Source organism: Macaca fascicularis, chromosome 6 (genome assembly GCF_037993035.2).
Source record: "Macaca fascicularis isolate 582-1 chromosome 6, T2T-MFA8v1.1".
In the NCBI taxonomy this organism is placed as follows: Eukaryota; Metazoa; Chordata; class Mammalia; order Primates; family Cercopithecidae; genus Macaca; species Macaca fascicularis.
This window is the reverse complement of record NC_088380.1, coordinates 81,353,129-81,368,193: the sequence shown is the minus strand read 5'-3', so window position 1 is coordinate 81,368,193 and position 15,065 is coordinate 81,353,129. Positions and strand designations below refer to the sequence as shown.

Genomic DNA, 15,065 nt, shown 5'->3' with positions numbered 1-15,065 from the left:
ATTTTCTACATTTTAAAAAGGTCAGAGGAATCTGAAAAATGTCTTACCATCACTGCCTCGAGATGATATCGATTTCACGTCAATGGACTCTTTCCTCCTGTTCTTATATCTGAATGAATGAGGCTCTAAGGATTTCAGATTAGAAAGGGAAGGTGATTAGTTTTCCGTGTATTCACAGAAGAGATTCAAATATGTTTTTTCTTTATTCTCTAAAGAAAACAAGGTTACTTTTTAAGCACTATAAAATAATTTTAAGAAATAATCAACCACTTTCTTTTCAAATCATGAAAGACACAAAAATTATAGTCATATTAGTTAAATGATGGTTTTTTTAAATGGTGCCATGTTACATCATAGTAATATAGCTTAGTATCAAGGGTTATTTAGTTCCATGAATGTAATTTTGAAAATAAACATTAGGCTGGGTGTGGTGGCTCACGCCTGTAATCCCAGCACTTTGGGAGGCCAAGGCGGGCGGGCAGATCACCTGAGGTTGAGACCAGCCTGACCAACATGGAGAAACCCTGTCTCTACTAAAAAAAAAAAAAAAATACATAAAATTAGGCTGAGCACAGTGGCTCACGCCTATAATCCCAGCACTCTGGGAGGCTGAGGCGGGCAGATCACAAGGTCAGGAGTTCAGGAGACCAGCCTGACCAACATGGTGAAACCCCATCTCTACTAAAAATACAAAAATTAGCCAGGCATGGTTGAGCATGCCTATAATCCCAGCTACTCACGGGGCTGAGGCAGCAGACTCGCTTGAACCCAGGAGGCAGAGGGGTTGCATGCAATGAGCCAAGATCATGCCACTGCACTCTAGCCTGGGCGACAGAGTGAGACTGTCTCAAATAAACAAACAAAAATTAGCCAGGCGTGGTGGTGCATGCCTGTAATCCCAGTTACTTGGGAGGCTGAGGCAGGAGAAATGCTTGAACCTGGGAGGCGGAGGTTGCGGTGAGCCAAGATTGTGCCATTGCACTCCAGCCTGGGCAACAAGAGTGAAACTCTGTCTCAAAAAAAAAAACAGTTTAAGAAAATAAACATTAAAACTTAAGGGACATTCTCGAGGGAACTATTGAACTAGTAAAGGTGCAACTATTATAATCTGAACACCATAGCTATAGTGCCTTATCTTAAATAATCTAACTTAAAATATTTATTATACTATCTCCTTTCCTAATTTTTATCTTCCAAATTCCACCTTAGTAATTTTCCTATCATTGCATATAAGTTTCAATATATATTTTTAAAATTATAAATAATAGTACTTTAAATCTTTACTTGAAAGACAATATATTCAACTGGATAGGGAAGGCTGTTAAATGGGGATATTTGAGGAAATATAATACTAATGAAACCTATAAAGATTTAAATTAAGAAATTAATTCAGACCAATTTGGGCACCTCTGAAAAGTCAGACTTCTAGATGGTCTTCTAGATTCTCTTTAAGGATGGATTTCATCAAATGATGCATACTGCTGATCACAGGAAAGGAAGAAAACAGTTTCAGATTTCCCCAAAATTTCAACAACTCAAATCTCACCCTTGTCCCTATCTTCCAGGGCGGTGGGGGCAGGCAAACATTTAAATAATTTTGGCCTAAGTCTTTGCAGACTTGAATTTAACACTGAAAATGCACGGTCATGTTAATGTAAAAACTAACAAAAAGCATATGCCACCAGTGAGCGCCGAGATATAAAAAATGACAAGGCAGCAGTATTGGCTTCAGAAACACACATTTTCAGCGCATTTGCTTCTTGTGAGAGTAACTCATAAGCGAGTAATTTAACCATAACACAGGATTACTCCTCGCTAGGCTAGGAGAGGAGGCAGACATGCAAATTTCAGCAGGAAGAATGCACTTCTCAGATGCCAATAAAATGATCCGATTCCAAGAAGAAAAAAAAGATGCAATAATTCTTCTTTAAGAATTGCCTAGTGTCACGAGGTGCAAGAAGCCTAGTAGTTAAGGAAACCAGCTCCAGAGCAAATCGCCAAGATTCAGATTTCTACTGTGCCACTCAGTAGCTGTGTAATCTTGGGAATGTTACTTCTCTGGGTCTCATTATCCACGTCTATAAAGTGGGGGTAATGATAGCATCTCATTTATAGCTTGTTTTGAGAAATAAGTGAGTTAATATATGCCTAGCATTTAGAACAGTGTCTGCCACATAGTGAGCATGTAGTACTCGGGGGCTATTAATTACATCTGTTCATTTGCATATATGTCTTTAGACACGTGATCATGTTACATTGTTCCACTACTTACTGTTTTCACTTTATAATGTCTTAGACACTCTTCTAAGATCACCTTGTTAACCATTTATTTTGGTGTCCTAAAAACCTGATTCAACTAAAAAAATTATTAAATCAAAAATTAAAACTGAATTATTTTTATACAACATGAAGTGAAGGTGGAACTATTATAAAGTTAATCTGAACACCATAGCTATAGCGCCTTACCTTAAATAATCTAACTTAAAATACCTATACTATCTCTTTTCCTAATTTTTATCTTCCAAATTCTACCTTAGTAATTTACCTATCCTTGCATATAAGTTTTAATATATATATTTTTACAATTATCTGTAAACAATAGTACTTTAAATGATATTGTTGGGATCATGGCATTTCTGAAACCCTGAGAAACTAATACTGCTCACTTGTGAGACACTTGGTTTAGCCTATTCAGGGACTTCATAATTATGTACAGTCCTAGCATTTATGTGTTTACCAAGTAATAAATTAAGTCTAACTTAAAGATTTAAGATGAAATTCAAGATTCAAGAACCAAAAATTCCTCAAAATGTAGTTTCTAAACAAAACTAAAAGTAGAGAGGTTAGTTTCAAGGCTATGGCCCAGGCTGGTTGGTTGAATTCTAAGTCGTTCATTAGAAATTATTCAAAGATGGATGATGTTTATTCTTCCTGATTTTATCTCAGTTAAAATTAAGAGAGTCTAAGCAATAGAAGTGATTAAAAGTTTGGAGAAATTATTCTTCAATAAAGGTTAAAGTAAGGCCACATAATTAAAGAATTCATTGGTCATTCTTCCAACAGATATTTATATGAATTAGAAACTTAAGCCAGAGAAAGGATAAAGGACATTTAAATAGCTGTACTCTGTGGCAAAAAGGAATACTGTGCCACCAATTGAAAAACAAAAAACAAAAAACACCTCCACTTACTGAGTGCCTACTTTGTGCCAGGCATTGTGCTATGTACTTTAAATAATTATCTCATCCAATAATTACGACAATTCTCAAAACTACATAAGGCTATCCCCATTTTACTGATAACAAATTTAAGCATGGAGAGATTTTGTAGGTAGCCCAAGATCAAAGAGAGAATAAATGGTGGAAACTGTACTTCCAAGATGGAATGGTTTCAATTTACCAATGTTTGCTGGGTATTTGCAGAGGGTCTATTATGTACAAGGCAATGCTGGGTACTGAAAAGGACACGAAAATGCTTAGAACAGTTTCTGGCACTCAGAAGCTCCCAAGTTAGTTAAAATAATACCCCCGCTCAAGTGTTACAAGACATTAACTAAAATGTATGTGTGTGAGTGAGGGAGAGAGAGAAAATGCACTGGTGTGTGAAGTGTCATTATGTTCTTCCAGACTGGTCATGTCTAGAAAGGTTTCAGAAAGGGGGAAGGAAGGTACCAGTTAAATGCCAGTTACTGCTAAGCATTATACATTTCCTTCTTTAATCCTCATTAACAATGAGATGGGCTTTTGTTAATTCATTTTACAATGACAAAAATTGAAACTTAGAACACATGAAATCTTTCTAAGTATGCTAGATGTGATCCACCTCATCAAGAAGAGAGACTAAACACTTAGCCTAGGGTCTGGCGTTATGCATTAGTGGCTAGGAAAGCCATCAACAGGGCAAAGAATGTTGTAATTCTTGCAGGAACAAAAATCTTAAATTCTTGGTAGCAGACTGATTTTTTTTTTTTTTCCTCTAACGATCAGAGAATTCCAGATCTTTCCACTTGTAGAAGCCATCAGGTCCAGCTCCTCTTTTTAAGGAGGAAGCCAAGAACCAAGCAGAGTCTTGCCCAGCAAACGAAATGAGAGAGTAGGAAACTGAATAGGAACTTGGAGCTTCTGCCTCCCAGGCCAGGACCTAGTGACATTTTCCAACTATACAGTCACCAATTACTGCAAAGAAAAGGGAGACTGCACATGGTTGAGCAACCACCATATTGTCACCTGTGTCATATTCAACCAGTGTCTCCCCTAGACTTTTGGCCCACTCTCTTGGGTTTATGTGTCCTACATGGTATCTAGCCAAGAAAAGAAAAACAAGATGGGGAGGGCAATCAGTAGATAAGGTTGCCATAAAGGAAGATTCAAGGAAATTTTAAGGGATTTCTGCTTTTCTTCTGGCTTGCCAACCTTGTGATATGAGCACGTGGATTTTGGCACTCCACATTCTGGGGTGGCAGATGTCAACTTAAACTTCTTCAGAGAAATTTATACATTTGAACCCACAACTGCTTCCTAAGTATGTTAGAGTTCAATTGAAGTATTCTCACCTGTCTGAGAATTGTCTCCTGAATCACGATGAATCTTGTGAATCTAAAGTCGTTCAAAAGTTTGGTAAAACAAGAGAAAGATTTTAAATATGCCATTTGCTATATTTCTCATCAAACAATTTAGTTAAAAAGCTCTGAAGACTTGAAGAAAGCAAGAAGCTGCACATATAATATGAACAGATGAAAGACATACACCAAGTGGTACTACTCCAAAGGCTCTGTTACTGTCAGACACTTATAGAACGGTTGAGCCTGAGAGCAGGAAGGTACCCAAGGCATCTACTCTCTACACAGGACATCTACTTTTCCAGTCAGCTACTGTCTCATTTTGACAGCCTACAGAAATGCAGAAAGATAAAAGATATAATTAAATTTTGGTTTTTTATAAGGCTAACATATAACCTGTTTGTGTCAGATATGTTATAAAATTTTTCTGTGCTCCAGAAGTAATCTGAATTTAAGCCTAGGAGTTAAAAACATTTCCTGCAAAGCTCTTCAAATGCTCAATTATAGACAGTCAATTTATAAAATGTTTACTCAGGATGAGATCTGAACTTTAGATGCAGTTTTGCACCTAGTTCTTTCTCATTACCAATTTTTTTTGTTGTTAATGATTTTGTACTAATGCTCAATAAATGTCTGTCAAATGACAAAATGAAGTCATTAACACTAGAAATAATAAGTGTGCTTCCTTTGGGATCCTGCATTTCTTGTTTTATAACTGACCCCAACACTGTTAGTGGGGCACATTTAGTTCTATCAGACTTATAATCATGCTGCTTCACTGCTAAATCCACCTACTTTCAAGTGCTCAGACCATTACATCTTTGTAGCCACTCAATGAATGGGGTAGGTTAACTTGAAAAATAAGACAGATGAGCATGTAGGACATCTGCAGAGGCAGATTAATACGGCTTAGCAACATCAACTGTAATAGCCAGAAATCCTGTCTGTGGAGGCCAAAGCAACTCCATGTTGGATGCTAATCCACCACGTTGACTTCTGATTAACCCCAGTTCCGGGATGGCCTCCAAGATTACTATTTTATCTACTGTTCCTTGTGTAAGAAGAGCATGTACTTACCGTAAATCCTGCCCTTACATCAGAACAACCTTGACCATAAATCCTGCCCTTAGGCAGATTCGCATAGCATTCTTGGCTTTCCCTACAAGTGTCCTACACACTCCTTTCCTCTGGTATGTAAGTGCTGGCTCTGTGGGTAATGGAACAGGGATCCATTATCTTGTCTTGCCACCACCCAATGCACAGACGTGGCTTCTGTTCATAAGTTCCTATTAGATGTTTCTTTCCGAGGAATAGGATTCATCAGCCTCTTTCTTTGGCCTCTCAGCTTCCTCGGACTTTGGGGTAGGTGTGCACAGGCCTGCCCACCCTGACATGTGTCGTAAGCCAGGCCAGGAGCTGAGAGACCAAGAAATGGAGGAAATCTTGTGGTGGGCATCCACTTTTATGTGGAATGCTGTGGCTCACATTTCAGATGATTGTGGACTACCCTGTGAGTGTGGGGATGACCCCAAATGCCAGTGGGTTTAACTGAGCGCCATCCATCACACTGTGGTCTGGAAGGGCGGCAGGCAGCCAATGTGGTAAGATGACTGCCTCTCAGCGGGAGCCAGCTGGCAGCAGACGCAAAAGTAAAACGGCCGGCCAGGCGCAGTGGCTCACTCCTGTAATCCCAGCACTTTGGGAGGCTGAGGCAGGTGGATCACTTCAGGTCAGGAGTTCGAGACCAGCCTAGCCAACATGGTGAAACCCCCTCTCTACTAAAAATACAGTATTAGCTGGGTGTGATGGCGGGCACCTGTAGTCCCAGCTACTCAGGAGGCTGAGGCAGGAGAATCGCTTGAACCTGGGAGGCAGACGTTGCAGTGAGCAGAGATTGTGCCATCGCACTCCAGCCTGGGCAACAGAGCGAGACTCCGTGTCAAAAAAAAAAAAAAAAAGTAAAACAGCTTCAGTAGGAATTATAATTAGGAAAAAGTTTTTTTTTAAAGGGCCCTACAGTCAAAAGTAAACTTAGTTAAAACTGAAATTTGGGCTGCATATGTATACATATGTATTAAGGCCTGTGCACTCTGTAAAACTTCTGAGTCTACCGAATTCTGTTTCTCTATTTACTTCTGTCTGTTCCTCCTTCCTCTTGCCACACAAGGGATCTAAAAAAAGGAATTTCCAACAGCCTGGGATCCCTTGGGGAAAACAGACGGCATCAAAGACGCCTCTTTTGGGGAAGAATCTCTTTTTCCTTATGAAACCCAAGAGTAGTAAGCAGACAGATTCTACTCAGGTCTAAAACTGCACTCTTTTGCACTGTGTTATCTGATCTCTGGTTAGTGTGTGGGGAGGTGGGGGGTGAGGTACAGAGATTACTTTGTACCGTGAGAGTTGCTGACCTTGTCTGTAATGGCTAGCAGTCACGGGCAACAGCTATATCGTTAGAGGTGGCTGACAGCAGTTGTTTACAGCAAGTGGTTATTACTCCAAGGGCTACTCGTTTCTTGGCATGTTTGGATAAAAAAAGTGTGGTTTAGGCCCCAAAACTTCCATGCTTTCTTGGCCCTGTTCCTTAAAGCCAGTAATATAAGAATATACTGGCACCCTGAAGTCAGTAATATAAGAAACAAGCTAAGTTGAAGAGAAGACACTTTTCCTGGCAATGTTGTTTTCAGATAATGCTATTTAGGTCTAAGTTCTGTGCCTTTGAGATATAAATCTTCTCTACCTTGTTTCATCTGAGTCATGTCTTTGGGTGGGTTGTGTAAAGGTGGGAGAGAGCTATTTGAGAACTGGCAAATGAAGAATCTTGTAAATCTATAAGATCTGTTTCTGTTTGTGTGTATGTCTATATATATTGTGTTGTGTATGTGACAGATCATTACCAAAATATATGACAGAGCTCTAATTTGGCTTAAAGAAAAAGTAAGTTCTGGCTGAGCACAGTGGCTCACGCCTGTAATCCTAGCACTTTGGGAGGCCGAGGCAGGTGGATCACCTGAGGTCAGGAGTTTGAGATCAGCCTAACCAATATGGTGAAACCTCATCTCAACTAAAAATACAAAAATTAGCCAGGCAGGGTGGTGTGCGCCTGTAGTCCCAGCTACTCAGGAGGCTGAGACAGGAGAATTGCTTGAACACAGGAGGCGGAGGTTACAGTGAGCCGAGATCGGGCCACTGCACTCCAGCCTGGGTAACAGAGCAAGACTCTGTCTCAAAAAAAAAAAAAAGTTATTATCAGAAATATAGAAACCGACTCACATACCTTTTAGTTCACCTAACTTTAGTAATCTTTCAACTAAAACTAGTTTCAAAGTTCTTTTCAGTAATTTGAAATCTTAAAGTCTGTTATGTTAAATTAATCCTAGGTTTTCACATGGAAATTAGGGTTACTAAGAGTTAAAGCAGTAGTTAATATATGTAATTAAAACTACTAGATATAAGAGAAACAATTCTATATCAAAGTGAACAAAGAAAGATGTGTTTTGGTAGAGAAGTTTATTAAAAACATGAAGATGAGGTTTTTGCATAAAGGAAGAGTAACTACATAGTTTAGAGGCTACTTAAAGGTTGTTTTAAAATGAATGAAAACAGATAAAACTAGATGGATAGAAAGGGAAAGGATAAAAGGATAGAGAATGAGGAACTTTTGATTGATTCCTGGGTGGCCGCGTGGTCACCTATGGCATGGAGCTGTAGCTCTGCTGTGCTCAATTACTAAAAGGTAAGAGTTACCAGTGGAACTCAGAGCCAACTCCTAAGGAGTTGGTTCACTGGATACATAAATAAATGCAAACCAATAAGGAAAAGTGAAATATTCAATCCCTTGGTTATTTTCTATAAAAGCTAAAATAAGAGTGCCAGATTGGGCCTTGAGGCTGGACCAAGCTCAAATGTGGGTCCATCTGAGCTCAGATCACTAGCCTCAAAGCTATCTACAAGGGGAAAATAATGACAGGGCAACAGAAAGTACCTCTGAGACCTGTGGTTGCCAAGAAGGTAGTCAATGTGGGGGAAGGGCAAAACCAAGTAACTGCTGAAATCAGAGGGTACTGTGTGAAGGAATTGTTCCCTTTTGTAGATAGGTATCATCAGCTCCCTGGGTAAACCTTTTGTTGAACTGTGAGAGTAACTAATTTGAGCAGTGTCTTTGGTTTTAAATGTGTTTGGGTTGATGCAGGATCCCCAGCTCACTACTGAACAATCACAGATGGCTATATGTGATCCAGACACATGGGAGATTATTCCTGAGGGAACAGCCAGCCTGGTGGACTGGATAAAAGCCTCTGTAAGATCTGTTTACCCTGAGAATGGGGTCAGCCTCAATGCTACGTGGAGTACCCCAGATGAAGCAGCTGATATGCTTTGTCTATAAGCCATGTGGGACTGGCTTTATGACAGGGATATTCACCCCATCAATGTGCCCACTACCCAGGTCATGGTAAATACTGTGGTTAAGCGTGTGTCTGGTGAGGGGGTGCGGGGGTGGAAGGGACTTTTGCATGCGCACTTCATTACTGATGCAAAATTAAAAGTTCAGGAAGCCTCAAATTTGCTGTCTCAACTTCCCCTCATGGTTCTTACAGATGCTAATAAAAACATTAGGCTAATTACAAGAGCATGGGGAATGGCAAACAGGAGAGTCAAAGGACTTATCCTAGGGAGGTGAAAATTTTAAAAGTTACTAAAAAAAGGTAAATTTTAAAAAAATTGATAGGGGTGAAACTAAGAGAAGAAAAGAAAGGGGGAGTCATGGAATTTGTCCCAGCAGGGTGGAAATCTTGGTTATTAAGAAATTGAATTGGCTGGGCATGGTGGCTCACACCTATAATCCCAGCACTTTGGGAGGCCGAGGCAGGTGGATCACAAGGTCAGGAGATGGAGACCATCCTGGCTAACACAATGAAACCCCGTCTCTACTAAAAATACAAAAATTAGCTGGGTGTGGTGGCGGGTGCCTGTAGTCCCAGCTACTTGGGAGGCTGAAGCAGGAGAATGGCATCGACCCAGGACGTGAAGCTTGCAGTGAGCCTAGATGGTGCCACTGCACTCTAGCCTGGGCAACAGGGTGAGACTCCATCTCTTAGGAAAAAAAAAAAAGGAAATTGAATTAATTGAAATTGATAGGTTCAAACAAACTTCTTAATATAACACAACCAAAAGCTGGATGGACCATAATAAGCCCCTGCTTCTCTCCCAACATTACAGGAACCCAAACCAGTTTTCTGTATTTACCCTAGATTGGACAATACTTTTTTGAAAAATCAAAAGGTAAAGATTAAAATGAGAAAGGTGATCAACAATTGCCTGGGGCAATGTTGAGGTAATTAATCAAGACACACTGACCAAAGTGCCCAGGTCCCTTGGCTCAATCCCCTGCTGCAAACCCACAGCCTTTTTGACAAGACGGTAAAATGGTCTAGGGGTGAAAAAGAGAAGTTCCTGGAACCAGAACATAAAAACGTAAGGGTTGATAGAATTATGAAAGTTGAAATGTTTAAATAGGCTTTATGTAAAGTGGTTGTAATCTCCTTTCCCTAAATGTTTTATGAAAATGGATATTACATCTGACTGCTGAAACATTTCTCCCACCTAGTACTACAGAAGAGAAGGTATGCAAATCTGCCCTTTGAGCAATATTAATTGGACATGCTAAATGGGAATAAGACTGTGTGAGCCCACAGAATGTAGCCTGCCAGAGTGCTTGTAGGGATAAATTCTTCACTCGACAGCCCTTAGTGAATCATTTACTAGGGCGTATGGGGGTAATCCCAGAGAAACACTCTGATGGGGATTACAGTGCCCGAAAAGAGTCCCATGATAAAATGGAAATGGTTTATATAGGATCTTGCTACCTGGAGAGTACAAGGAGGAGATACTCACGAGCAGAGAGCCTCTTTTTTCCCTAGGACTGACTCTGAAACTGTGTGAGGAGCGGCTGGATTCTACGGGTGCCTGACAAACAGCGCCCTCATCTGACTAAGAGCTGGTTGGATTGTGGGTGACCGTTCCATGATGAACGGGCAACGTCCTGTTTGGAAGACTGCTACTCTGATTGTAAAGGATACTTTTGTGAGCAAAATTTACTTCTTCCCTCTACCTGAGTTCTCCAGAATTTGGAAACTTCATGAGTATTCTTATTTTATGGCAATGTAGTTATTTGCATAAATTTAGTAAGAATCTGTTTTGTTTTGTAACAGGACACAATTGGAAACACTGCTTATTTCACCAAGGCTTTGACTAGAATCACGTAGTTTCAGATATAACCAGACTGCTTTGAGGAATTGACACTGACTTTACAGAACCGATAAAAAGTCCTTTGGAAAGACTATCTTGGTATGTTATCTAAATGGTTCCCTTACAAGGTTCCTGGCCTGTGGTAAGTAAATAATACCACTTTCTGACAGGCCCAGGAACCAAGATATTTTGGGAACTAAAGAAGAGAGGAATTTGTACAGGTATAGTACCTATGTATAGGTATTACAAGCATAGTCTAACGGGGAATCCTTAGTCTCAAGGCTTTTAAAATGTCAAATCCAAAATTCCTTATAAAGTTCCAGCAAAGCCAACTGAAAAGAAGCCTATATGACCAATAACTATCCTTGCTACACTTCAGGCAAATAATTAGGCCAAGTACAGTGAGACTAACATTTATTTTGCAAATAAAGCAAATAAATTGGTCCTAGAATTTTTTTATTTTTTATTTTTCATTATTCCTGAAATACCAAGGTACTATAATTTATCCTTGGTAGAAATGGGGAAACTGGAGAGAGAAAAACTTCGATTCTAGTCCTAACCACTATTTTTCTTTTCTTTTTCTTTTTCCTTTCTTTTTTTTTTTTTTTTTTTTTTTTTGAGACCGTCTCATTCTGTTGTCCAGGCTGGAGTGCAGTGGTGCAAACTTGGCTCACTGCAGCTTCTGCCTCCCAGATCCAAACTATTCGCGGGTCTCAGCCTCCCAAGTAGCTGGGATTACAGGCATGCGCCACCACACCCAGCTAATTTTTGTATTTTTAGTAGAGACAGGGTTTTCCCATGTTGTTCAAGCTGGTCTCCAACTCCTGAGCTGAAGCAATCTGCTCTCCTCAGCCTCCAAAGTGCTGGGATTACAGGCATGAGCCACCGTACCTGGTCCTGAAATACTGTTCTTGAGTTTTTATTATTTGCCTACAATTTGGGCTAAACCTGAATTATTTCCTGGCTACAACAAGTCTCTAAAGAAGAACCAAGTTTTAATTTTCTTCATGATGCTTTTAGTTGGCTAACAGCCTTTTTTGTTGTTGTTGTTCTGGCACACGAATTCTCTTTCAATTGTCATTACATTTCTACTATTCAAATTATTAATGTTAAGTATCTCTCATTGTGTTACTACTTCTGAGAAAACTGAAGTCATGGTATTCCTAAGACTAGAGATGATCCAACAGACTGTGAACCTCCCCAATTGGTATTCCACTGGGACTGACCTGTTTTCCATTGCCAATGTACTGCTACTAAAGCTACAGCCACCCTCCCTACAGGCTAAGAGACCATCACAGAAGAGGAAGACTGCATGAGATTGTAAGAGCTGGCTTTGGGAGGCTGCAGTGTGGAGGCCAAAGCATCTCCGTCTTGGATGCTATTCTGCCATGTTGTCTTCTGATTAACCCCAGTTCTGAGAAGGCCTCCAGGATTCCCAAATTATCTATTGTTCCTTGGGTAAAAGCACATACATACTGTAAACACGACCATTAGGTCAAACAACCGTGATGTTATCATACTTCAATTGTCCTACACATCCCTCTGAATCACCCTTTCTGCATGGCATATAAGCCCTCGGTCTGGGGGTAATGGTGCAGGGATTCACCGTCTTGTCTCACTGCTGCCAGAGACACAGACAGGGCTTCTGTTCTTAAGTTCGTATTAATGTTCCTTTCTAAGAAATTAGAGTTGTCAGTCTCTTTCTTTGGCCTCTCAGCTTCCTCAGACTTTGCGGGGTAGGTCTGCATAGGCCTGCCCACTGCAGAACACCATCTATGACAGATACGGGTAAAAGGTTTCAGCTTGACTGAACCACTGAAAAATCACATAAAACTGAAGTGTGAAAATAGGATTTTCTACCAACTCGTCTGCTCAGTCCATTCTACATAATTACAGAAACAATTACATGACCAACCTGTGTGATATCTTGGTCGAAATGTGACTAAGGGCTGTGACTCATTTATCCCATAATTATGGGACATTTTTATTTCTTCTGTGAAGAACTGTTTCATGCTTTCCTTCAGGGATAAAGACCATTTGCTATACAGCCACTTACTGAGCTTGTGTGAAGTTTTTATATGATACCAAACGAATAAAACTTTTGCCTTGCAAATTGTTCTTTCAAATAGCTTTAACACAAAAACAAGTGATTTTGAAGTGCTTAGCTTTTCTTTCTGAATCAGGATGCATCTCTCCTTTAGAAGCTGTGTCCCATGGCTCCCTATGTTATTTAAAAACAAAACAAAAACAAACAAAACACAACAAAAAACCCTTTCTCACGTATCATCTGCCCCTTGGGCCAGCTGATTGGCTCGTGGCGCTCTTGCGATGTCAACATGGGTTTTGTGTTCTGTCTAGAGTGGAGCCAGATAAAGCACAAGGCCAGTAGGTGCGCATGCACATCCTGCTTTCGGGATGGAAATGTACCCCAGCCACTAGGTACAGGAAGAAGCAGGGATGACAGGTACCAATTCCATCTGCTGAGATGGCTCTGGTCCGTTCTTCTCCACATATAATGTGGCATTTGGCACTTTGAGCTGAACACCGCCCCCCCCCTCCCCGCCCAACACACACACACACAAACTAGCTCACCTGCCTCTGCTGGGCTCTCTGCATGCCTATGGCTAGCAACCCAGCATGGAGATAACTCCTTGCTCCATAAGCAGAGACTCTTCCTGGCTGCGGCAGCATCTGCCGTCAGGAACCCTATTTTGGGACCAACTTAATGATGCTCTGTGCCAAGAGCAGGGCCAGCAGACCTTTCCCTGTCACACCCCAGCAGTGTTGGGTTTTCACTGAAGCTGACTCCGATTATCCACGTACCTCTTCCAGATACCCGACTGTACAGCTAATGATTCACTTGGATGACAAAATTCTCCTAGAACCAGAATTTTATTGTGGACCCTACACTTACCAGTCATTTAAACTCAGTAGGAATTATTCTAAAATTATTTCCTTCTTAACACTCAGTTGAGTTCATTGGGAGAATAGATATGGAATGAGTGGGTCTGTGGTTTGGCATTCTCTCTGGTAGGCAGCCAGGGGGATGAACTTTGTTCCACAACCATCTCTTATGTGTTTCCCACATGCTGGCAGCATGACATCTGCAGTCTAATGATGATGGCACTCTTGCACAAGGGGAGGTATCCTCATTGCTTGGAACAGGCAGGGAAGCTGAGGTTTAAGAGGTTAAGAAACTTGCCCAAGCCACACAGGTAGTACGCAGAGCCAATTTCAAACGCGTCCCTCTGGCTCTAAAACTATTTGCTGTGCCACACTGCTCTTTACAGTGAAGCCCCAGAAGGGACGTGCCAGGTCCGGGCTTGTTAAACTGGGGTCAAGGAAACACCCCTGCATTAGTGCAGGACATCTCTCTGAAACACAGTTTTCCTTGAAATTTGGGGGGGAAGTGAGTATCTCTTATCAAAAGATTTTGTCGTGTGCAGGCTAACTCAAAGCAAAGGGACAGGGATTCAATGGCATCAATGTCCCATGCCAGTCAGTTTCTCCGTAGTGTGGTGCATGTTTCTCCTCTTGTAAAAGCTTAAAATGTAGAATATTCTCATGTGCAGCAGTGACTGGGAAGTTTGATTTTGTGTGTTACTGGGGAAACTGAAGGCTTTAGTGCTCAGTTTGTGCAATGTGAATATTGCTGTCCTTGGCCTGTGAAACTCTTTGCCAGAGCTCAAAGCTGGGATTCCTCAGCAAGTCCTTGGAGGCTTACCGCTTGTTTCAGGGAGAAAAATAATTTCAAATCTTCAATTACTTAAAAATATTATAAGTTGCCACAAATTTTGCTGTCCTTGTGCTAAATACTTTGTTTACAAACATCTGATTTTGCTTCGTTCTAAAAAGCACTATGAATTCCGAGTTATGTATTTGTGTGTATGTGTGTATTTGTGCATGATTTCAGGGTCATTTGTCTCTTAAATAATCATTTAAAAATCCTATTTATCTACACACCCACCAGAATGTCTAAAATTAAAAAGAAGTTTTGTTAAGGCTATGGAACAACTGGAACTCTCATACATAGTTGGAGGGAGTATAAAATTGTACAACCACTTTGGAAAAAAGGCCTGCCAGTTTCTTTTAAAATTAGCCATCCACCTACTACACAGCCCAACAGTCCCACTCCTAAGTGTTTACTCAAGGCAAACAGAAGCATATAGTCACAAGAAAACTTGTCTAAGAATGTTCAAAGCAGCCAAAAGCTGGAAACAGCCCTGGAGTCCATCAGCAGAAGTAGATTCTCCACACTGTG

At 40.6% G+C, this 15,065-nt stretch overlaps 1 protein-coding gene across 20 annotated transcripts in view; it reads right to left on the bottom strand.

Moving 5' to 3' along the window:
• The window catches only part of PDE8B (phosphodiesterase 8B), a 343,965-nt gene that overhangs the window by 23,044 nt on the left and 305,856 nt on the right, over positions 1–15,065 (bottom strand). For all 20 annotated transcript variants that reach the window (XM_073993663.1, XM_045393903.3, XM_073993660.1 and 17 more), the window contains 2 exons: positions 4,553–4,595; positions 48–125 (listed from right to left, as the gene is read on the bottom strand). In XM_073993663.1, the coding sequence (XP_073849764.1) occupies positions 48–125; positions 4,553–4,595 (121 nt within the window). The remainder of the gene's footprint in view (positions 1–47; positions 126–4,552; positions 4,596–15,065) is intronic.